Source organism: Betta splendens, chromosome 10 (assembly GCF_900634795.4).
Source record: "Betta splendens chromosome 10, fBetSpl5.4, whole genome shotgun sequence".
In the NCBI taxonomy this organism is placed as follows: Eukaryota; Metazoa; Chordata; class Actinopteri; order Anabantiformes; family Osphronemidae; genus Betta; species Betta splendens.
In genome coordinates this window covers 13,439,200-13,460,998 of record NC_040890.2, presented here as the reverse complement: position 1 = coordinate 13,460,998, position 21,799 = coordinate 13,439,200, and the positions used below count along the sequence as shown (strand labels likewise).

Here is a 21,799-nt window from a genome sequence, read left to right as displayed (position 1 = left end):
CCCATGTGGATGTTAACAAACTGTGACAACGCTGCTGAAAAAAACAAATACATTTATTGTTTTTTTTTTAAATAACTGAATGTAGTAAAACCACTCCCAAATCATTGCATAGTGTTTCACATGGCTGCACTCAAACCACTGCATCATACCCAGTCAGACCAATACATGTGGTCCAGCTCCTTTGGGTATTTAGTTCCCACAGTAAGGACAGCATAGTGTAGCTTGACTCAAGCTTAGCCCTGCTGGAGGAAGGGGAAAAGCTCCATGCAGCCCTTCTTCCAATCCTCTTCCTCTCACTTGTCTTTCTTATTCTCTGTTGGCTGTTCCGGGTTTTCGTCCGAACAGAACTCGTTGTCGCTCTCATCTAGTTCTGGGTTTTGCTCCTCTCCCTTCACACCAACACGTTTGCTTAGCTTCTTAGATTTCTGGAAGAGCTCGTTGAGGTTAAACTCTCGAATCATATTCTCCTGGGGATAGATTAGCTTCACGTGAGCACCATTACCACATACCGCATATTCCTTGTGTGTGTTAAAGAGCAGTGACAAGACCCACCTCATTGAAGGTCCAAGACACCGCGCGTCCCTTATTATCCACCATCGGACGTCTCATGGTTTCACGTCCTGCTTGAAAAAGCAACACTGAGGGCAGCTGCTTAGTCAGAGGGGAAGTACTGACGCCGTACCTGTTATGAAAGAACACAGTTTATACCTGGGCTAAGACTGTTTTATTAAAGATGCTCATGAGAAGTTATGAATAGCAGAACTACTGCTACATTAAGCAAAATGGCAAACACGGACCTCTGCGAAAGCTCTCCATAGCGGCCAATGTCAACCTTCCCAAATCTGAGTCCAGCACAGTTATACCTGCAGCAGAAACACAAAACATTTACTTTGATTATGCTATTATTATTGATATGCATCTGTACTATGGGGATAGAACAAATTAATCATGTTAGATAACAGATAGATCTCTGAAGAGATGGGGAAAACCTGGCAGAGAGCCAACTTCTATCTAAGTATCGAAGACTGGGTGACTTCTCACTTGAGGGACAGGTCTGCAAAGACTGGGGCGAAGGACTGGCAGTCAGAGGACCAGTTGGCGTAGAATTCGACGATCCAGGTGATGCGACTGTCCCTCTGGAGCTCCTCCTAATAACAAGATGAGATAAAGATTATTTATCCCAAAGTTGGGAAATTCAATTGCCAGAGCAGCCACAGAGAAACAGCAGAAACAGTTGGAATTAGGAAATGTGCAGATTTAAAAAACACATCTAACAGATCTACAACTCATGTTACTGTAATAATGTAACGGGGCAAAATGAAATCAAAGTAATAAATTATTTAAGACTCTCAAAAGCATAACAACTAAAGTGTACATTTCTACATGCAACAATTCGACCAATGGGGAGGTATGTGAAGGTTTACTTTAGCATAACCATCCTTCACTACAGTTCAAATGGAAATAGTCACCAGCACCCTGGGTACTGTTCAGATGAGAGAAATCAAGAAATTAATCTAAGAAGCTCACATCTTGATGTGTTATAATATTGCTTATGACTATTTCATGAGACCATTTACATCTCAGGGAGGTAACAGTCCAAGTGGACAAGTGGAGTGGAAGGAAAATCATTTTAACCAGCTGCATTGAATAAAACATCTTATTTAACATATCAAAAATATGAGGCGTGACTGTACTTGAGACAACTTGGTGTAGTACCACACTTACATCAATAGTCTTGTCACTGAAGTACTTGATGTACTCGGGGCCCATGTACAGAGGTGGTTTACAAGTCATGACAAATGCTGTAAAGGCAAAATAAGGCTGGGTCAGAACATCAGTAATAAAACAGAAGCTCTAAATAGAGTATGAATGTTTATCAGGTTCCTCAGGTTTTGACTTGTGAACATTAACCACAGAACTGCAGACAGATACACAAATTCAAATCAATCCACTGACCAATACAAAGAGCAAAGTAGAGGATGCCAAGACGAATGTCGAGCCTGAAAAAGAGGATGACGTTGGCCACTTTACTGAACAGGAACAAGTTGCCTATGTGCTGCTCCAGTGTGACTGAGAAATGGAGAAAGCAGACGAAAAGCATTCAACCTGCTGGTTAGAGGTCGAAGAAGGACAGCGTTTACACAACAGGGAAGCAGCTCCTCAATGCGGCTTGAAGTTTAACCACTGATCAACCACTGAAGCTATTAAACGTTTGACCTCCTGTATCTGTTACGTGACAGTTTAATTGTCCCGCATTATATTTGTGTTTGAATATGGTAGTGCAGTAAGATAATGGGACTTAGTGATCAACCAGCAGGGACTAATTTATAATCAATTAGTTTGTTGATTCACAAAATATTCTTGTATTGATCGTTTCAAAAGATGAGTTTTAATCTGTTGAATATCTGAAACCAAAGCAAATCAGAATTTCTGTTGGGAATATTTGCTAGAGACGTAACAGTAAGTAACAGTTCATTAACTAAGTGATTCTTAAACTTGGCTTCAGTAATCTTATGTATCTATCAATATTTTTTTAGATCTAATAAGCAACCTACACAATAATAACTTACTGGCTCTCCGGTTCTTCATCATTACTATTGCACTGAGAAACATGAGAATCTCCAACTCTCTCTGTGGGAGAAAAAAACGCACACAAAGCGTGTCAGCAACTTTTTGCTACCAGACTCAATCTGAGCTATCATTAAGCAGCCATCGCCATGTTCAGCCCCGACGCGACCCCCATGCTCACCCACCCAGTCAAAGTCGCAGGAGTTGCCGTCCTCCCGTTGGGTCGCCAGGTGCTCGCACAGACCGGGAGCCTTTCTGACGAGCAGGAAGGCGACGGTCAGGAAGAACGACACGATATAATACGGCTTCAGCAGCCATTTGTAAATCTGAGGAAGGTGGTACAAGAAAGTGCACAGCCCTGTGATCAGGCCCATGCTGGCAGAGACGTCAGTCGAGCACAAGAGGGGACGCGCTCACTTCGCGGGTCTGCGCATGCGCCACACAACAGCATGGTTTTTAGCGTTTGGCCACTGCTTCTTGCCGTATTTAGGCAAAACGAATATAAATAAACAGACCAAACATCTATTCACAATGACATCTTTCTTATTAAAACATTTCAATGGAGGTCTGTTTGCAGGTTGTGTTGTTCGTCTGTACAAATGTACAAATAGTGACACATCTAATCTAATAGATAAATAGATATTTCATTCATACAACAACTCTGCCATTGAATCTACTATACGTAAAGTTAAAGCTTATTATTGGTTATTATTGATGTGTTGGAGTTCGTTATCATTGTATAAAAAGGGTGCTTTACTCACCATATGCAGAATGGATGAGGAAAATTAATGGTAGAGCTAGAGCTAACACTTGATGTTGTTAATTCTAATGGCTGTACATGTTCAGCTATTAAAGTGGAAAGTGAGTCTATATTTACACCTGTTGAAATAATTAAATGAGATCGTCGGGCACCGTAGTGGTGATTACGGTGAGTATTTAGTACGCACTTCGATTCTGAAGGTGGTGTCATTCAGCACCAGCAGGTGGCGGTAAAGCGAGACCAGGCACAAACCAGCTGCCGTCAAATATTACGAAGAAGAAGATTTGGCGGGCAGCGCAAAATATAAACACAGGGAGCGGAAGATGGAGGAAGACCAAGGACTAAAAGAAACCCCAGATAACCAGTGTGTTAAAGCCTCCGCTGAAGGAAACACTAATGAAACCACAGAGGGAATGGCCCCACAAACGTCCAATGTGGATTCAGACCGTAGGCCACCAGGGGAGACGGAGGTTCGGTATAGCAGGTTGAAACTGTTTAAGAAAGTGACGCAGAAGAGCCTGGAGAAGTGTATTGATCACGCCAGGTAGCGTGTCCTCGCGCACCGTTTATGTTTCTATTTTATTGATCTAAGCTTTTGGATGTTATTAAATACATTAATACAGAATAATAACTATTAGATTGTCGAGCGTTTTTGTGTAACTGTTAATTGCAGTTTCTTCAGCTAGTCAGGACACTATAAGTGTATAACTATCAGTCAAAATGCCCAGTGTTTTCTAAAACCACATTCTGCTGTATTATCTCAGTTTTAACACATTTGCCAGCATGTTTCGCCCACTGTACAAGAAAAACCCTCAGAAGATGGAGAAGATTCACAAGCAGTTCATAGATGAGCTGCGAAAAGCTGTTCAGGTGGGACTCACAAAACATTATTGAGGGCTCTAGAGGGAAAATCGTGATACTTTAAGTCACAAACACATTGGATTATCACAATTATATTATTTTTACACAATGTACAACAGCACATATGTGGGCTACTGTTGGAGATCAATGAAAATAATGCAATTGGGACAAAATAGGTTACACGATCTCTCAACTTAATTTAGACAGCATTTCTTCACCAATTAAGTCAGTACAGTTTTTGAGATTGTATGTAACTGTTACATATGTTGTGCAAACACTCTGTTGGTTAGCTTTTATTAGTATTAAATGGATGTGTGTCTGTGTCATTTTCTGTCATTTTCATTGTCTTTTCTAAAGGAGGACATAAGCAGACTGATTGAAGAAGGCCAATTAGAATTGAAATTAAATGAGTTGGACAAACTGGAGAAAGCTGCAAGGAACAAGTCAGACCCTGCATGGTCAGTACATGCCATAAATACATTCCATTTATTGTACTTTTTGCTTTAGATTTACAATTTAGGTTCATAAGCTTAATTCTTTATTGCATACAGTATAATTATTTTAAAATGTAATCTATTACCATGTCACTTACTAACAGGCGACCAAGTGGCATTCCTGAGCAGGATTTTTCCAGCTTTTTGATTCCATACTATGAAAAGCAGGATGCCTATATGAAACGGCAGTTGAAAAAGATCAGAGCAGAGAATGCTGTTTTGGCACAAAAGGTTCAGGCTGGCAGAAAGAAAATTGCTGAGACTGAAAACTGCATTGCAATGGCTTTTGATGAGTTGAAGGTAAGAGGAATATTCGATGTAGGAAAAGATATACACATGTATTTTATGCACATTTTTATATATGTTTGCATTTTACCTAACACTTATTTTGTCCCTTTTAGGCGACACTTGCAGAATTTGAAAGATCAGCATCTTCCTTCTGCCCCGCTGATGTCTTTGATGTGTAACCTTCAAAATATTTAGTTTATCAACTAACATAAATGTACATTTTTACTTTGTTTAACCTGATTGTCTGATAAAAATGTCTTTGAAATAAATTGTTTTATGACTTCAGTGGTAATATTTGTATGTGTCACTATACAATACATTGTTCGTTACGGTAATGTGCGCGTTCATGTCTGGTATTACGGTACGTGGGATATGGTAGCAATGCCACAAAGAAATGAAGAGTTTAGTAGCTGATACGCGGATGGTTTCACGGTGAGCACCATCCGAACAGAATCGCTCTCGGCTGAAGGGGACCGGCGTTTTCTTTCCTTGTAAATCTACTATTTGTGATAGATATGACGGAAATGTTTTCAACGCTCTTCGGGCAAAACGACGCTCAGGGACCTCCCGGCTCGTCGTCTCTGGGTTTCGGACCAGGGAAACCCGCGCCGCCTCTTCCACAAAATCAAGTCTCCTTAGCGGGGCAGATGCCACCACAGCTCGGGGATGAAGGGCCTGCTCTGCGGAAGCCCGGAGCCATGAATGAACCCTTCTACTTACTGCGGGAGCTGCCTGGTAGGGTCGTCGTACACCACGCACGGACTTAATGCGTTGGTGTGGAGACATTTTTATCGCTTGCTAACGTCATAGGAGTTTGTAAACAAGGCTAGCGTTAGCTAGCGGAAGCTAACAAGACAAGAGTTCACTCACATGAAGTGGTCACAGGTTATGGCAGTTTTAGCATAAACCTGGCTGTTTTCAGGTGGCGCTGGGCCTTTTGTTGTCCCTAAGGTTAACATATTTCCAGCCTAGCGCCATATTTTTAAATATTGTCTTAAAGTTAAACGTTGTGAAACTTGTAGTCATGAATGACCGTTGGCTTCCGTTGGAAGGTGTCACTCAGCGATGGTAGCGTTTGCCAACTAACGATACGTCCAATACTTGGATGCTCATTTTTATATTTATGTAATCCTGTGTGTTCAGTAGGAAACGAGTTAACGGGCAATACCAATCTTATCACCCACTACAACCTCGAACACGCCTACAACAAGTTCTGTGGGAAGAAGGTGAAGGAGAAGCTCAGCAACTTCCTGCCAGAGTTACCAGGTGGGTTCAAGTGGCTGCACGTGAGCTGTAGGACACGTATTTCCACCTTAAACCTAAATAACTCTTTAAAACACTGAACAAATAATAACTCCGATTCATGTTATAAACCCAAGTTAATTGCTGTCATACAGTTGTTCCTATTATTCCACTTTTTAATTCAAAATTGTATTAATATGTGCTCAGAAGCAGTAGGCCATCTAAATGCAGCTCCTGTTTCTCCCATTTATTTATTTCTCTTTGAAAATAACTGAACATTGCTTCAGAGCTGCATGTTCAGTGCCCCTGTCATTTATCACTGCAAATCTATTTCTTTGATCGATTACCTCTTTATCCCAACTTGTCTTTTATTCAACGTACTGCAGGTTTGATTGACTGTCCAGGTACAGAGGATGGCAGCTCGTTGCGCTCTCTGATTGATAAGCCTCCAGTGTGTGGGAACTCCTTCAGCCCACTAACTGGTGCTCTGCTCACAGGCTTCAGACTACACACAGGACCGGTACTAACTCAATGCTGTACACACAACTGCACATTAAAGTTGTAAAAGTTTTTACCATAATGATGGGGAATAATCAAACAATTAATTGATACAAATAAAATTTTTGTCTTTGAGAAACAGGATTTCTACTTATTAATTATAACTATTTTTTGTGTTTGCCAGCTGCCAGAACAGTACAGACTGATGCACATTCAGCCAAAGAAAGATAGGAGGAAACACAAGCACAAACATCCACGACCACAGGACCCACTCCCACAGGGTATGGCGCAGACTGTACATATTGACAAGGAGGTGTTTTGGGGGCTCTAACCTGCTTCTTTTCAACATGACAGAAACTCCTTCAGACTCTGATCCCAAGAAGAAGAAGAAAAAGCGAGATGATGATCCTGACCGCAAGAAAAAGAAGAAAGACAAGAAAAAGAAAAAAGTAAATACCTGTGTAGTCATTACTAAAGATAGAATATAGTCACAAAGTGTAATTCACTCATTAAGTGTGTGCTTCACTCGTGCCTTGTTTCCCAACAGAACCGCCACAGTCCTGACCACCCTGGCCTCGCTGGATCACAGCCCAACAGTAACAGCCTCAGATAGGCAGGAGCCCACTGTGTGCATGAATGTGTGTATGACTGTTTTGTAAGAGGAGTGCATGGGTTTTACAGACAATTGTATTACAGAGAATATGTTTAAAGAGAGAAGGAGTTATTCAAATAATGCAGGTGTGCAAGAGAAAGCAGCAGCGGTGGTGGACGTGGCTGATGGTATAGTGTAAGACACTCGCTATAGTCTGATGTGAACTGTACGTATGATCGATCGTCTTTGATTTTTGTTGTGACAATTTTTTGATCCTAATGCCAAAATTAAATAAAATTTGGTAAGTATATGTGTTGCCTTTATAGCATGACACAGTGACAAAAGAAAATGTGTTTGAATGTGTAGAGAAACAAAGTCAACACACTTTTTTTTATGCATAAGCTGAATTTAAATCAATCCAAGGCATGTGAGGTGTACATTTAGAAAAAACATTTCAACTCTCACTGTTAGGGCACAAGATTAGATAAAGCATTGTAGAGAACACATAATAATAATAATAAAAATATCTATTATTATTATATTTGGAGAACACTGCTCTAAAATACATAAAAAAGCTAACATGTTTATTTTTTTATCAATTCAGTCAGCAACACCCACCAGTCCCAGTCACAAAGACAGAAGTAACTGGGTCAGTTAAACTTTAATGACATCCAGGAGTATTCATCAGAAGTAACGGGCCTGACTTTCCAGGTACAAAGAGGTCAGGTGGTTTCTGTTATTGCTAGCGCACTGTTTTCAACAACAAATACTGTTACGTGGGAAGAGGAAATTATTGACCATATGCCCACCTGGAAAAGCTTCCCAACACTTGAACAGCATTCCTGCTGAACAGCATAACATTCTGCCTCTAAAATGATTGTTAATGAACACTTTATCCCCTGCTTTACATTGGACCATAAGGAAGTTTGTCCACAGCATGGCTTTGGTTTATAAACCACACACTAAGACATGGTGATCTTACAGTCTTTTTTTCTATTGCAAGAAAGGCAACATGGCAGATGAGGCACATGGTTGAAAACTCTTCCTTCTTCCTCTGCAATTATAGAAGAATTCTGACCCATTTTATATCTGGAGCAGAAAAGCAACAAAAGAAAAACCTGCTTTGCATTAAATGGAGTGAGTCAAAGAATCGGAAATGAATACAACTGATTGACATTGCATTTTCCTGTGCATAAAAAAATACAGACTAGTAATCATTTTTTTCTTTGATCTGCAGCTGCTTATTAAAAAAACAACATCAAACTGTAAAATCACAGCCACTGTAAAATGCTATACAAACCCATATGTGATAAAGCAAAAAGGATATTTAAGATCCTCCGTTCTATTTACAAAACAAAAATTTAGAAGATTTAGTTTTGCTAAAAATAATACTTCACAAAGCAGATGACACTGAAAGCTGATACTGAAATAAATGTTTCCCTTTTTAATGCTACTACAGCTAAAATATGAAAAGAGCATAAATACATATTTTATACAAACACTAGTTCATTTCTGTCTATAAAGCAACACACTGTGTCAGTGTTTATGTTAAAATCAGTAATATTGCTCCAGGTGAAATGTCTTTAAATAACATTTGACCTACATATAAAAAGTCCAGAAATGTATGTAGGGGCTGAATCAGCAGAACCTTTAACAACTATAAAATCAAAAACAATCTGAATTTATTATTTAGGACTTTTCACATTTAAAAAATTGTGAAAAATCTAAAAACGTATAAGTTGGAAATCGTACTAAAAAGTACAAAATGGAAAAGCAAAGAGGTAGATATGGTCTCTGTGATGAGCCATCTCTAATGCATCTCTGACAAAAGCTTCTTCATACACACCACATTTGTTCTGATGTTCTCGTGCTTTTCATGTCCTTTGACTTTCTGTATGCTTTTAATAGTGTTTTGCTGAATAATGATTGTCGCTTTAACTGAGGGCTTTAGGGTAGAAACTGCATTCAATATTCAAATGTTTTTGTTAATAACAATTTTAAACAATACTTGTGTAGAAAGTTTCCTAATAGCTTTTGGTTTTTCTTTGGTGTTAGCAAGTGTTGAATGAGTAATTATCAGAAGTATTTGAAATCTATCAGTATTTCAAGTACCATAACATCTGCAATGTGACACACGGAAGACAGAGCTGAATGTCTCCATCTGTGTCTGTGCACATGTGAAATCTATGGCTTTAAAATACACTGTTTTGGCTCTTTAAGCTAAAATACAATAAATAAATGACAACACAAGATGATAATACTCCTGAAATCATGAACAACAAAAAAACGCGGGCCTTATTTGCTCAGCATAGTTCATTGCGATCCACATCTGTACCCTCGATGACGTAAAGCCTGAAACGTCATGCGCAGATGATGGTGCTAATTGAAGGCACGTGGACTAAGCCCTACCATCCTCTGATTTATGGCGCTGTCTAAGCCTCCACGGCAGCCACGCCGTTGCTGTGGGACGTGTGGCCGTTGGCCTCTTTGTGGTTCAGTGCCTGCGTCTCCTGACCAGCTGCCCGCTTGTCTCTGGCCTTCTTTTCTTTCATAAGTTGTCTGCGGTGGAGGAACAGGTAACCTGGCAACAGGAAACCGGCCAATGAGAAGATCAGCAGGCCCAGGTTGATCTAGAGGACAGATGGATAACACACGAAAATTAGAGTCATGTATAATATGTAAATATGTAATATGACAATAAATAAATAACAACCAGTGAAGTCCATTTACCAGCAGTGCAATAAATGTTTGGGTTGAAAATGTATGTCTGTATATAAAGGCGCAGGCATGCAGAGATACATGTTCTTACCCAGTAGGGGTCTCCTTTTAGGGGCCCGACCATGGCGATGAACAGCGGCTGCTGCAGCAGAGCGACCACAGCGCTGATCATAGACTGGAGGCCTGTCAGGGTGCCGAAGTGGTTGGATGGGTATCTGTGAGAAAGATACAGGCTGGTTACCATGGAGCTAAAACACCACATTCTAGCATGAGCCCCAGATGAGTCATGATGATAAATCACATAAATTGGTTTGCTTTGCTTTAAATTTAAGTTTCAATAGGTTATTTTATAATATTTTCATCCTGACTTCCTCCAGAGGGCACTCATTAGTTTTAAATTGCAAATTTCACACCTGACAAATTGAATTTATGGAGCAAAAAGACAAATAGCTTCTTACAGTAAAACGTGCACATTTCAATTCTCATTCATCAGTAACAATTTAACGAGCAGGTGAAGGATCTAAAATGATTCTATATTCTGCACAGTGAGTGTGCTGTCAGCATTTCTGTCAAAAGAGCATGCTGAATGCCTTTAATGATGTGGTTGCCCTGTCCTGAGTTTGTCACCACCTCTGTGAGCTTTCTGAGCTTTGCTGGGAGGGTTTACGTGTGATTGTGCCATGCTTGAGTGATTAGCAGCACTCACACAGCGGCGTAGAGGCCTCCGCAGCAGGAGTGGATAAACCCTCGGACCATGGTGTGAAGGATGAAGGTCAAAATCTGAAGAACAAGGACGAGGAGAAATAAAGCAAGAGGCTCCGTGGCTCCGTTGAGGGTATGTTCACTCGTCTTCTAATTACACGATGTGTGTGTTTGTGCATGCGCTACCTGCAGAGGCAGGTTGTCGATGAGGCAGCAGAAGCCAAACGCGATCAGCAGCACGTTGGTGAAGATGAAGGCTATTATGGCGTTGGTCACCTTCTGGATCTTACGGTCTCTTTTGGGCCCACTGGTTTGTCTGAAAGTGTTAACAAGCCAATGAATGTAGACACAGGCTTCATTACTGTAGTTAAATACACTGCTTTTCACACTGTTTCACTGCACATACGTCTGCTCAGTGTCTTCACACTCCTTCATCTTCCAGTCCATGATGTATCCAATCAGAGGACATGTGACCAGACACAGTAGCTGTAGCGTGCCGAAGATCGACGAGTAGAAACTCACTGAAAAGGAAAACGCTTTTTCAAATTAAGAATTAAAACTAATTGTTTATTGAAGACATATGAAAATGTTGCTCACCTTTCTCTTCTGCTTCTATCACCAGCTTCTCGTTTGCTGAAAGGTAGAGCATCACAGACTTCAACATTCAATTTTAAAACCGTGGAGCTGCGTGCTGTGACCGTGAAGGGTCTAACACTCACGATGCACTTGTCCGTGGGTAACCATGAACTCCAGCATCTTGTTCATCGCCCCCATGTAGAAGATGATTCTCAACTGGGACATGCCCATCGTAATCAGACTCCACAGGAAGATGGGAGAGAAGACAGAACGGCGGAAGGGAACGGCATCTGAGAGACAAGCAGACTTGTTTTAGGCTTTATCCCTGTAAATAGATATAATAGAGCTATAAGCTACAAAGTGGAACCACTGGTTGTAGTGTCTGTGGACCTACTGGATGCAGCCTCATGTCCATTAGGAAGCTTTTCTATGGAGGTTCGAACATCCCCATTTTTCTGGCTCAGTCTCTCTCCAACTACCTTCTGTTCTGATGACGGCAGCTCTTGAAGCGTGAGGATCTTGCTGTTAAATACACAAGCATCATCAGCGCTAGAGGCAACAGTCTAAATGAACAATTCATGCATATGCATCACTGATGTGAGGTCGAATCCACACCGACCTGTAGTCCACCTCGTCGGGCGTTGGGAAGCCTTTTGCAGGCCAGTTGAAGAAACAGTTGAAGAAGACAGCGGTCGCGAGGCCAGCCCACATCCACATGATCACCTTGAAGGATACGCCTGCATCGTAGATGAGCTGGGGAGAGCGGGAGCAAGTTATTCTGGCCCCTTGTGGCACCAGAGCAGCTGATTGTTTCAATATCCAGCACAGTGCAACATAAGCATTCATTTAAAGCCATAGGGCATGTCTCAATCTACTCTTTGTAACCTACCTTAACTCCGGGGAAGGTGACAGCAGAGGAGGCATAGGAGCCGATCATTAGAGACATGATGGTGGAGCTCAGGGCACCAAACATGTTGGGGAGCTGCAATGACAGAGAAGAGATGAAATAGAAATAAATCCACAGTACGCTGTACTATGCTGAGTCTGCACTGCAGTGTGCAGTCGAGGCCACCAGGGGGCAGGCTGCTCCCTTGGCATTAGGAAGCCTCCTGCCCAGTCTGCACCCAGAAACACCTCTGTGTCCCTGCAGAGCAGACTCATTAAAAAAATATTAGTTTCCATGTCATGGGGAAACAAGAAGCACAGCCGTGACCCAGTTCGGGTTCTCACCCCCTCATGACAAATGCAGACTAATCTATAGCCCTGCACATTTTCAAGGATTTATTCTTGCAATTTCAGCAACTTCTCCGAGTCAGGAATAACGATGGAGACTCTGATCTCTCTATGAACTCTGCTGGGCTCTTTGGACTTAGTGTGGGGTCATGCATGACAAGGTCACAGGACCCAGGACTAACACATCATATATGAGGTCAACCTCTTTACAGTAGTTAAGTAGCTTAGCGAAAATAACAATGACCTATTGTGCTGCATGTGAATGTCCTTTGACATTAGTATTTGAGTTTTATATGGGTCAATCACTATTATAAGATCACATGTGTTGGATTTCACTTGTGCAGCATGACAAGCACACTATTCTCTCACAACATGGTGGATTTCAAAACTTTTGCTGGCGTCACCTAATATCTATTGGCCCCGGGTTCGCTTTGTAGCGTCAGTGGCCCCTGAGCCTGCACCAGCTGATATCTAGTCAGGGGTAGAGAACAGGAGCACACTTTAAAATTGAAAACATATTTTTTGTAAGATTTTTTCTCAAGTAAAAGGGAAATAAGTCATTTTTTTGCTATTAGCAAGTCTAATCCATCAGGTCCTTTTAACTTGTGCATGATGGAAAGGAAGGAATGAAGCAGCGGGAGGTAGATTAAAGCTGCAGCGTGATAATTAACAGTATTTTGTAACCAGCATTATGCGCGTGTTGCTGCATAATGTCCCTCTGAGCTAACAGCTATGTACACATGCAACAGAGCATTAGCAGATATTTGACAAAATGATGACTTAGGTCCAGTGTTTACCTGATGTTCTCTACCTGAGGGCTGTTCTCTCAGCCTTGCTCAGTCTGTCAACAGTGGTAATTATGCTATGCAGGTTCATTACACAGCATATGTTCAGTTCAATGCTAAATGTAGGTAAATCAGACATTCACATCCCCAGAGGTTTCTAGGAATTTTTTAGACTGGTACAGACATTCCTGGAGCTCCTTTAGCCCCCGTGTCCATTGGGATGAATTCACATGGGGTTGCTGCGGATTAGCGCCTTCTAGACTGATGCCTGGGGTCACTTTGATAGCTGACACAGCATCGAAGTTGGCGAGCAAACAGGAAAAAAAAGGTCTTCCCGCGTATGTTGGAGCGAGACGGGGAAAAACATCCCCGAGAACACCCGTCCTCATTCAGCGCCCTTCTGAGAACCCGAACGCCTCACCCAGCTGCGGCCGTGGCTCTGCAGCGCTGCAGATTTGTGGAATGTAGATATCGCAAGGACCTCCCGAAAACACGGCAGTCTGCGCCTCTTACTAACGTTAAAGCGAAGATTTTGCAGCCGTGTGAAATGGCATCTCAGTGACGTTTGGATCTGAGTGTGAAGAAAACGCATGGGCTCGTATGCGTGACTCTCACCACCGTGTCTCGGCAGATGTTGTTTTAATACTGGACGTGTACACAGAGGGCCTCAGAGCGTTTGGCCTCCATCCTGATGCTGCCAAGAGGATGTGGACAGCAACACGTGACACTATGGAGTCACACAGTCACCCACAAATGGAGCCCTGGCCGTTGGCTTGTCATGACTCATCACTTCCATTTCCACAGCTGCTGTGCTCACCCAGTAGGGCGTCGCAAGGCACCGAGTTTAATTAAGACACCACTAAGAGACGGATTCGAGTATTAGCTTAATGAGCGCAGCGCAGGCTCAAGATGTGGAAAAGAGACAGTGGGAGAAAAGTGGACACAACATATATAAACAGGTAGTGGGAGTAACATTTTTCCTTTTGACTGATCTCCCCAAGCCACAGCTGCAGGTTCTCTCTCTGCTGAGCTCCCAGCAGGAAACACCAAACCACAGCTGATTAGCACCGGCTTCTCCTCTCCACCTCCGCTCACTGACCCCCCCCCCCTTCTCACCGGTCAAGCTCTTTACCCCCACAGCGGTGGCACTCTGCTTTCATGCAGCTGCACTTTAGGTTTATATAACACAAAAAGCTGTCAAATCCAAAGGAGGCGACCTTCTCTCTCATCACCGCAGTCTGTTTGAAGACGGACGGCCTTCGCTGCAGCCGAGGGCCGAAGCGCGCACACAGATCAAACTGCTTGAGGGCGCAACGTAAATGCAAAGTGCTGAGGCGCAGGTGACCTATTTAGGCTAAACCAAACAGCACATACACTAGCAGGACATCCTGACAGGCAAACGTAAGGGTGAGTCACCGCCGTCTAATGCAAACAGGGCCCCGTGAGCTGTGAAACCACAAGGGTGGAGTCACGTGCCTCAGCTACTTAAGATGTTAGTGTGGTGTCATTCACAATTATTTTTTTCAAAAGTTAGAATAGTTTTAATTATGCAAGGGAAGTAGGAAGCTGTTTCAACAACGCGGTGCAAGTTTCATCAAGTTTCCTTCAGCTCTGCATTGCAAGCGCTGATGGTGGTGTAAGGAAACACACTGTATGGACGCTAGAGAGCAAAACGCTGTTTACCTTGGTCAAGGTCGGGGAGATTAGGTTTGACCTTTAACCCTAAGTGATTCATTTAAATGTAACGTTTTTAAGTTTACTTTGTAACTTATCCAATATTTTCAGATCAGGTCTTGTACATAATTGTATTCAGTCAATTAGGAGACCATGTGCCACAGATGTGTCACGTGCTCTTTCCTTTGTGTTCTTTTTCTGTCTAATGATACATTATGTGCTGTTTCGCTCGGGCACATGGCGTAAATCACGATGGGTTGTGGGTGTATGTTTGTGCTCTGCCGTCATTCGCTGCTCAGAACAACAAGAGCGTGGAGGTCAGTCAGCGCTGGTACACACGAGCCAATTAGAGCCGGAGCGAGCGAGACAGAAACAGACAGAGGTCGGACGGGGACAAAGAGGAGAGGGAGGCTGCATTCTACTCCAGTGGCTGCACTTGTCCTAACTTTGCTTCTTAATAATAAAGTAAATCATTAAATAATAAAAGCAAAGACTTGGTTTAAGGTTAGAGTAACACTGGGTTTAGGTTCAGATGAAGGTTGAAGTCAGGACTTGTCTGAACTATATGAATATAAGTCAATGTAAACTCCTCTTAGTGACACGTTTGTCAGTCGGGTCATGTGCAGAATATGTACTTGACCCGAACTGGTCCTGAGGCAACACAGTGACAAGTGTCTTAGCTCTTAGTTCTGCTCATGCACGGCGTCACACTAAGCATCTTTGCTCCCCTGCGCACACAACACATCAGTACATCAACACGTGGGCGCAGACGTGCAGAGCTCAAGTGGTCCAGCACTGATTTACACAACAGAGGAACACGGAGGGACGATAAGATGAAAGGAGGGGAGAGAGAAAGTGTGGCCTTGGGTTTTTAGACAGAGGTGAGTGGGCGGGGCTTAGGTGGGGGCGTGCGGCCCACTCCGGCCTGCTATTGGTGGAGAGGTGAGCTCACTGTACCAACACGCAGGACAAATCTAAATACGTGCCGGGTCACGGGTGACAGTAAACGCTTGACAATGTTGGTACCAGCTGACACATCACACGCTAACACACACGCGGACATACGCAAACACAGCTCCGTCACAACACGCACTGTTTCCTCAGCTGAGTCCAACAGAGCTACGTCTCCTGTGCTCACTGGTTCCACGAATCAACTCCAAACCCGTAGCTTCTCAGAATGTGGATCCTTTAAAAACGCACGGCTTCTTGCAGATCGAGCTGCACATTTCACCAGACTCCAGAAACAGAGGCAGTATGTGTTAAGCTGTGACTAACATCTATGTTAATGTGGAGGTATTAGCGAAATTCAGCATGTGTCCAATGCAATTATTGGCTTGCGTCCAAACATCGCGTGCTGTTTCCTAACAAACCACTAGATTCATTGCAAGCAGGGAGCAGGCGGCTGTGCGCGTTTCTCACCGTGAGGGAGGTGAAGGTCAAGCAGATGCCTCCAAAGCCGTTCAGGGAGAGAGCCAGGAAGATGAGCGCCGACAGAGCTGCAGAGAGACAGACGACGGACGGGCTGTTACGACTCCGCTCACGCTTCATTCGTCACATTCTACTTTTCCAATTTAAACTAGTTCCGCAGTTAAATGCAGTCCCTTCATGAAGGGTGGAGGAGCCTGCTTTTATCGGCGGGTTCGCTGTACTCACACTCAGGGTTGTAGGCAGATGCTGCCATTATAACACAGGACAGACCAAAGCAGGAGCTGCAAAGAAAGGAAACAAAGACATCATTAGTAGTAGTTAAGCATTATTTCTAATATGTAGACTATAACATGCTTCCTGGTTATTATCTATCATTCAATATCCTGCCTACGGCGCCAGGGGAGTGGAAGCGTCATGTCTTTATCTTGCCAAGAAGACAAAGTATGTGTGTATTCTATTTCGTGTTCCCGTATTTCCACACCCAGTGTAAAAGAATTTTCCTTCGAGTGCCCCACTTAATTTACTTTAGACTAGAGAAGCACAGTTAATTCTGTTTAATGTATTTAATTATCTGAATACTCAAAAAAGAACATTATTATTTTTATCGTTGCCACATCTGTTTGTAGAGATATTAAAGCTTTGTACTTTAAACCCATCTCCATTGAAGATAATGGTCTGACATTTCTAATGACGTCTATTCTTTCCTGGCAGCATTACTGAACGTCACATGCAAAACATTTCACAGTTACCGTGCCCTTATAAAGCAGCCGTTACCTGCCCAACAGGCGGAGAGGACGTGGCCCAAACTTGTCCATCAGAATGCCGAGCGGCAGCGTGGTGGCGCTGAGCAGGAAGGAGCCGATGGTGAAGCCCAGATTTAGCATCTCCTCCTGGTCCACGCAGCTGAGCCACTCCTCCAGCTCTCCACCAGAGGAGTTGCCCACAACCACCGAGTCGTTCACTGCAGAAATGAGAAAAGTGGTAAAAAAAATGTTTTTTCTTTTTATATGGGCCACACATGGAGAAATGCAAACCTCGCTCAGTGAGCTATCGTACAGTAACACGTACTGTTATAAATGTGCAGTAACAGAAACCCAGACGTTTGGGACGTGAGGGGACTCGTGCTGAAGTTACCTGAGCACAGGTGCGAGTAGAAACCTTCCCTCTTGAGCATGATCAGCAGCGAGCCCCATCCCAGCAGCACGGCCGAGCACAGCAGGTTCTCCATCACGGCCGTCACAGCCATCCACCAGCGCCTCCTGTAGGCCTGGACCAGAGAGGGCGCCATCGCTGCTGCTCTGCGAACCAGGACAGGGGTCTGTTAGCGATGGTCAGACTCCAGTTTGCTCATGAGTGGACACACAGGAGACAGGAGCGTGTGGAGTGGAACCAACTAGTAAACATAGTAAAACTGAAAGGTGATTTTTTTAAATCCTGAGTTTTCAAACATGTGAACATCAGGTAACTTTATATGTAGTTAGCTAACACCTGCAGTCAAGGAAACAGTATAAAACAATTTGTTTTACACAATAAAAAACTTTGTTGCCATGGTAACTTACATACAACCTTTAGTTGGAATTCAGTTGAAATAAAACTTTCTGACCTGACGTAGTCACAGAAAATGCAAACTTGACATAAAATAGTCGCCAAAGTAACAAGAGAGTAACTGACCCCATGTTTCCATGGTAACAAGTAGTGCCACCAATTAATGGCGGCAGACTCATAATGTGTGGTTTGATAAACAGCTCAGCCACGAGAAGCTGAGCATCATTAGAGGTTTGGTTGTATTGGTACAAGGGGTGAAGAGCATTGAGCCACGTTTTTACTCTGCTGCGCAACAGATGGAGACTCGTCACCTTGTGTGACTTTCACTAAATAGTGTTGCGTATACTCTCGACATGGTCCGTTTCCCTCAGTACCCATGCCGCCCGCTATTGTTTTGTAAATCCCCTCCCACCTCCCACTGGTGACCAGTTTCTTACTCTCCATTTTGACTATAACACAATGACCTGTGTCTAAATGCTTTTGTTCTGGAAATGAGCACAGTGACTTTAGAGGATGACATTTCCATGCGAATGGCGTCACGGCACCTTTCAGTCGCATACAAGCCCAGATTAACTTTGGGTTCATCTGAAGGCAATAGCGACGCTGCTTTTGTGGTGACAACACACAAGCGAGGAGCGAGTCCGGACGATGACGTGGCAAACAGAACCACGGGCACGCGGGACCCGAGGGCAGGTCACCGGTCACCGTGACCAGCAGGCGGTGGAACACAGCGGTGACCGGCTGGAAAACATGGAAGATCCAAAAATAACCAGCTTTTCCATGTGTCGTTGATGTGGAAGAGAACGGAGCGAGGGAAACGCCTCCTAATGAGGGCTGCTCCTGAGAAGCAGACGTGGGTGTGTTGCAGTGGCGAAGACCTAATGGGACAAATGTGCCTCGGCGTGCGCGGGGCGTGTGTGTAATGTGATTATTCACAGGCCAGCGAGGAGCCTTTGTGCTGAAACAGAGTTTGAACAGGGGGATTTCTTTGTAACTGACACCCCACAGACGGGCACACGCGCGGTAAAGAAGAGGTGAAATCATCATTATAGAAATTAGTGCTGGTTCTGAACAACATCTCCATCAAATATAAAGATGTGGGAACAAATAACCGTATATAAATTTAGATTATACCATTTAAAGCAACAGAGTTGTGGACAGGAAATAAATCCTGGCTGAGTAAACACTGCCCGGTTTCAAGATCAGGCTCCACATGGAAGAACGCAGCAGTGGAACAGGACGGTCCTTCACAGGAACGCACGCGCTCCATCAGAGGCACAGCCAGATGCTCCTGTCACATGCATTGTAATTAGGGAGCTTTGGCCTGAACCACGAGCATCAACACACACAAGCATGAACCTCGTGGGCTCATCAAGAAAACACTTCTGCTTATCTGCCTTTTTGCGTCCCGTCTGTCGGGCACCCCGTTTATCTGGTCCCCGCACCCGACCCGACCTGCAGGACAACCTGTTCTGAGCGGCGAAACGAAGGCGTCACAGGTCGTCACGCGTGAAAAAGTCACCGGCGCTGCAGCCGCGTTAAAACAACAACAGACTCTGTCACTGAGGCTTAGCAGGGAGTTGTGAGTCGCTCTCATACAAGTGTAAAGTGTGAATGGCAACACAGCAGGTGAGGCGTGACCTGCAGGAAACACCATATAAGGATTCTGTTTCCTGAGCTACCTGAATGATGCAATGTTGCAATGTCAAACACCAACATTTAGATAGTTTATAGTGTGTATCAGACTCTGAGAGCCGACAACAGCATGTTTAATTCATCATGTGCCGTGTCTTTGTGTCGCAGTGTTGTTGCTCCCATGCAGCCCGGCTCTTTTTTCCCTGCAGGGACGTGTCTGACCTCGACCGGCCGTGTTGATCAACCTCCGCAGGCCGTAAAGGACGCAGGCCAAACTCTTTATCCTCACAAGTTTCTATAATAATAAACCATGCGCCCTGGGAGCCTCTGTTCCTTGAAAAGTCCAAAAAGGCCGAACGGTCCGGCCGGCAAGCAGCTGTCTGCGAGCCTGACCTCAGAGCAGGGTCCGGTTACGGCCGCAGCGGGGCGGCGAGAGCATGGGGATGCATTCACGTGCTATTCAGATGATGATGATGATGATAAATGGAGTAGAAATTATTATTATTATTATTTCACTTTTAAGAGTTTAAAGGAGACATAATTAATCTAGATAGTTTGTTACTTGTTACTCTCACATTGTAGTAATTTTTTACCTTTTTTGACTCAAAGGTCATATTCAGTGACCCCAAGATTAAATGTGAAAACTTTAGAAACAGTTACAGTAAATGTATCAATTTGCTACATTTTAATTGAAATAACTAGGCAATAAAATAAAATAATTCTTTTACAAAACATTTTTTTGCAATTATTATCGTCACATTTACTCCCAGGGGTCACTTTCGCCAACAGACCTTTTACTGTACATTTTCTCTGACGTCACTCAATCTTAGAACGTTTACGTAGAAGGCAACTTTACACGTGGCCACAAACGCAGCATATTTTACAGCCATCCTTTTTCCGTCGACAGAAAACAGTCTTCGTAGCAACGTTTGAATTGCAGTTAGAACTGTAATACACAGATGAAAGCCCCCGGAAGCAAAAGTTTAGTGGAATGAAAGAGTCGCTTAGTGAAAGTCAACAACCGCCGGTCACTCCGCGTTCTTTGTGTGTGCCCTCATCATTATCTTTGTGGAGTGAACGCCCATAAAGTCACACACACAAAGTATTTGGTGCGTAAAGCGTAGTGTCTGTGCCACGTGTGGGTAGAAGCCGGTTGGCCCCTTCCCGCTTTTTACGTCGCGAAACGCGCCATATAGAAGCAATCAAACACAATGAACACGAGGAATCCACAGTGTTAACACTCAGAACATGTGAATTAATTTACATACTCACTTTTTGTCTTCTCACAACAGGAAATGCCTAGAATGCGCTTATTTCTTTCTTTCGTTGCTGTGTGAAAAGGTGACGTTTAATCGGCTCTTTCAGCTGATTATTTGATTTGATCTTATTTGATCAGCAAACAGCGAACGCGTGAAGCCTCTGGTTCCTGCTCAGTTTCTTCGTTCGCTGGTTTCCTGGTAGCTTCTGTGAGACTCCACGCTTCTTTCCTCTGTCTCTTGTTTCTAACCCCCATTCTCCTACTTTGACTTGAGTTCCCTCCCTGTGAGGGGTGGAGAGAGTCAGCACCTATCATTCATCACAAATTTGCCTCATTTGCATGGGAGCAACCGAAGTTTAGAAATAAAAAAGGAAAAAAGTCGCGTTTCAACAGATAGTTCTCTATTGGGCTTTTTTCGTTCGTTATTTGTCACATGGGCCTTTATAACAAATGTACAACACAGTTTTAATCAAACTATATTTAAATTTTTGGACAAGACTATACTTATTTCATCATAACACAATTGTGTTATAATAAGATGAATGTTTATGATTTTTTATCCATGTTTTATGCTGCATTTCTTGAGAGTGGCAAAAGTAAAGGAATGACGTAAAACCAGTTGCAGAACACACACACACACACACACACACACACACACACACACACACACACACACACGTATGCATGCAGAGAGTGACACAAAACCTTTCTGTCTAACAGAAAATGTTTTAAGCCAAAAAAAGATGTTGTTTTCCTAAACTCAAGGAAGAAACATAAAGACAGGAAGGAAATAACAGAGTTGAGTTGAGGCAGACGCCGATCTGAACAGACAAGCTAACGTACAGTGGCTGTGGGTGATCAGGTTCCCACAAAAGACTGGGCACCAACATCACATGTCTTAATACACAGTGTCTATTGTGCTGACGCTGCACATTTAGATCG

The 21,799-nt window shown here is 43.3% G+C and overlaps 4 protein-coding genes across 7 annotated transcripts; 2 read left to right on the top strand and 2 right to left on the bottom strand.

Annotated features, from left to right (window-relative positions):
- Window positions 1–35: 35 nt before the first annotated feature.
- tmx2a (thioredoxin-related transmembrane protein 2a) lies at window positions 36–3,082 on the bottom strand. The gene is made up of 8 exons (XM_029164531.3): window positions 2,754–3,082; window positions 2,571–2,631; window positions 1,957–2,070; window positions 1,726–1,802; window positions 1,042–1,148; window positions 798–863; window positions 553–682; window positions 36–467 (listed from the first exon to the last, which is right to left on the bottom strand). Exons 1-8 carry the CDS (start codon window positions 2,940–2,942, stop codon window positions 294–296), a joined length of 918 nt encoding a protein of 305 aa, XP_029020364.1. The 5' UTR covers window positions 2,943–3,082; the 3' UTR covers window positions 36–293.
- Window positions 3,083–3,600: 518 nt separating this feature from the next.
- si:dkey-6i22.5 (polyamine-modulated factor 1) lies at window positions 3,601–5,256 on the top strand. The gene is made up of 5 exons (XM_029164534.3): window positions 3,601–3,872; window positions 4,093–4,198; window positions 4,547–4,647; window positions 4,788–4,983; window positions 5,085–5,256. Exons 1-5 carry the CDS (start codon window positions 3,652–3,654, stop codon window positions 5,148–5,150), a joined length of 690 nt encoding a protein of 229 aa, XP_029020367.1. The 5' UTR covers window positions 3,601–3,651; the 3' UTR covers window positions 5,151–5,256.
- Window positions 5,257–5,342: 86 nt separating this feature from the next.
- On the top strand, window positions 5,343–7,611 carry med19a (mediator complex subunit 19a). 2 transcript variants are annotated; one of them, XM_029164533.3, is made up of 6 exons: window positions 5,343–5,706; window positions 6,118–6,237; window positions 6,600–6,733; window positions 6,896–6,992; window positions 7,066–7,160; window positions 7,259–7,611. In XM_029164533.3, the coding sequence occupies exons 1-6, from the start codon at window positions 5,487–5,489 to the stop codon at window positions 7,322–7,324; spliced, it is 732 nt and encodes a 243-aa protein (XP_029020366.1). In that variant the 5' UTR covers window positions 5,343–5,486; the 3' UTR covers window positions 7,325–7,611. The 2 variants fall into 2 exon arrangements, with proteins under 2 accessions (XP_029020366.1, XP_029020365.1); XM_029164532.3 differs by having other exon boundaries at window positions 6,115–6,237.
- Window positions 7,612–7,945: 334 nt separating this feature from the next.
- On the bottom strand, window positions 7,946–21,115 carry slc43a1a (solute carrier family 43 member 1a). 3 transcript variants are annotated; one of them, XM_029164527.3, is made up of 15 exons: window positions 20,868–21,115; window positions 17,554–17,717; window positions 17,194–17,380; window positions 16,645–16,700; window positions 16,411–16,487; window positions 12,189–12,281; window positions 11,919–12,052; window positions 11,694–11,821; window positions 11,443–11,589; window positions 11,321–11,356; window positions 11,130–11,244; window positions 10,910–11,039; window positions 10,728–10,801; window positions 10,113–10,236; window positions 7,946–9,933 (listed from the first exon to the last, which is right to left on the bottom strand). In XM_029164527.3, the coding sequence occupies exons 2-15, from the start codon at window positions 17,705–17,707 to the stop codon at window positions 9,736–9,738; spliced, it is 1,653 nt and encodes a 550-aa protein (XP_029020360.1). In that variant the 5' UTR covers window positions 17,708–17,717; window positions 20,868–21,115; the 3' UTR covers window positions 7,946–9,735. The 3 variants fall into 3 exon arrangements, with proteins under 3 accessions (XP_029020360.1, XP_029020359.1, XP_040928535.1); XM_029164526.3 differs by having other exon boundaries at window positions 20,872–21,115; XM_041072601.2 differs by lacking the exon at window positions 20,868–21,115 and adding an exon at window positions 17,979–18,305.
- Between the last annotated feature and the right edge of the window lie 684 nt (window positions 21,116–21,799).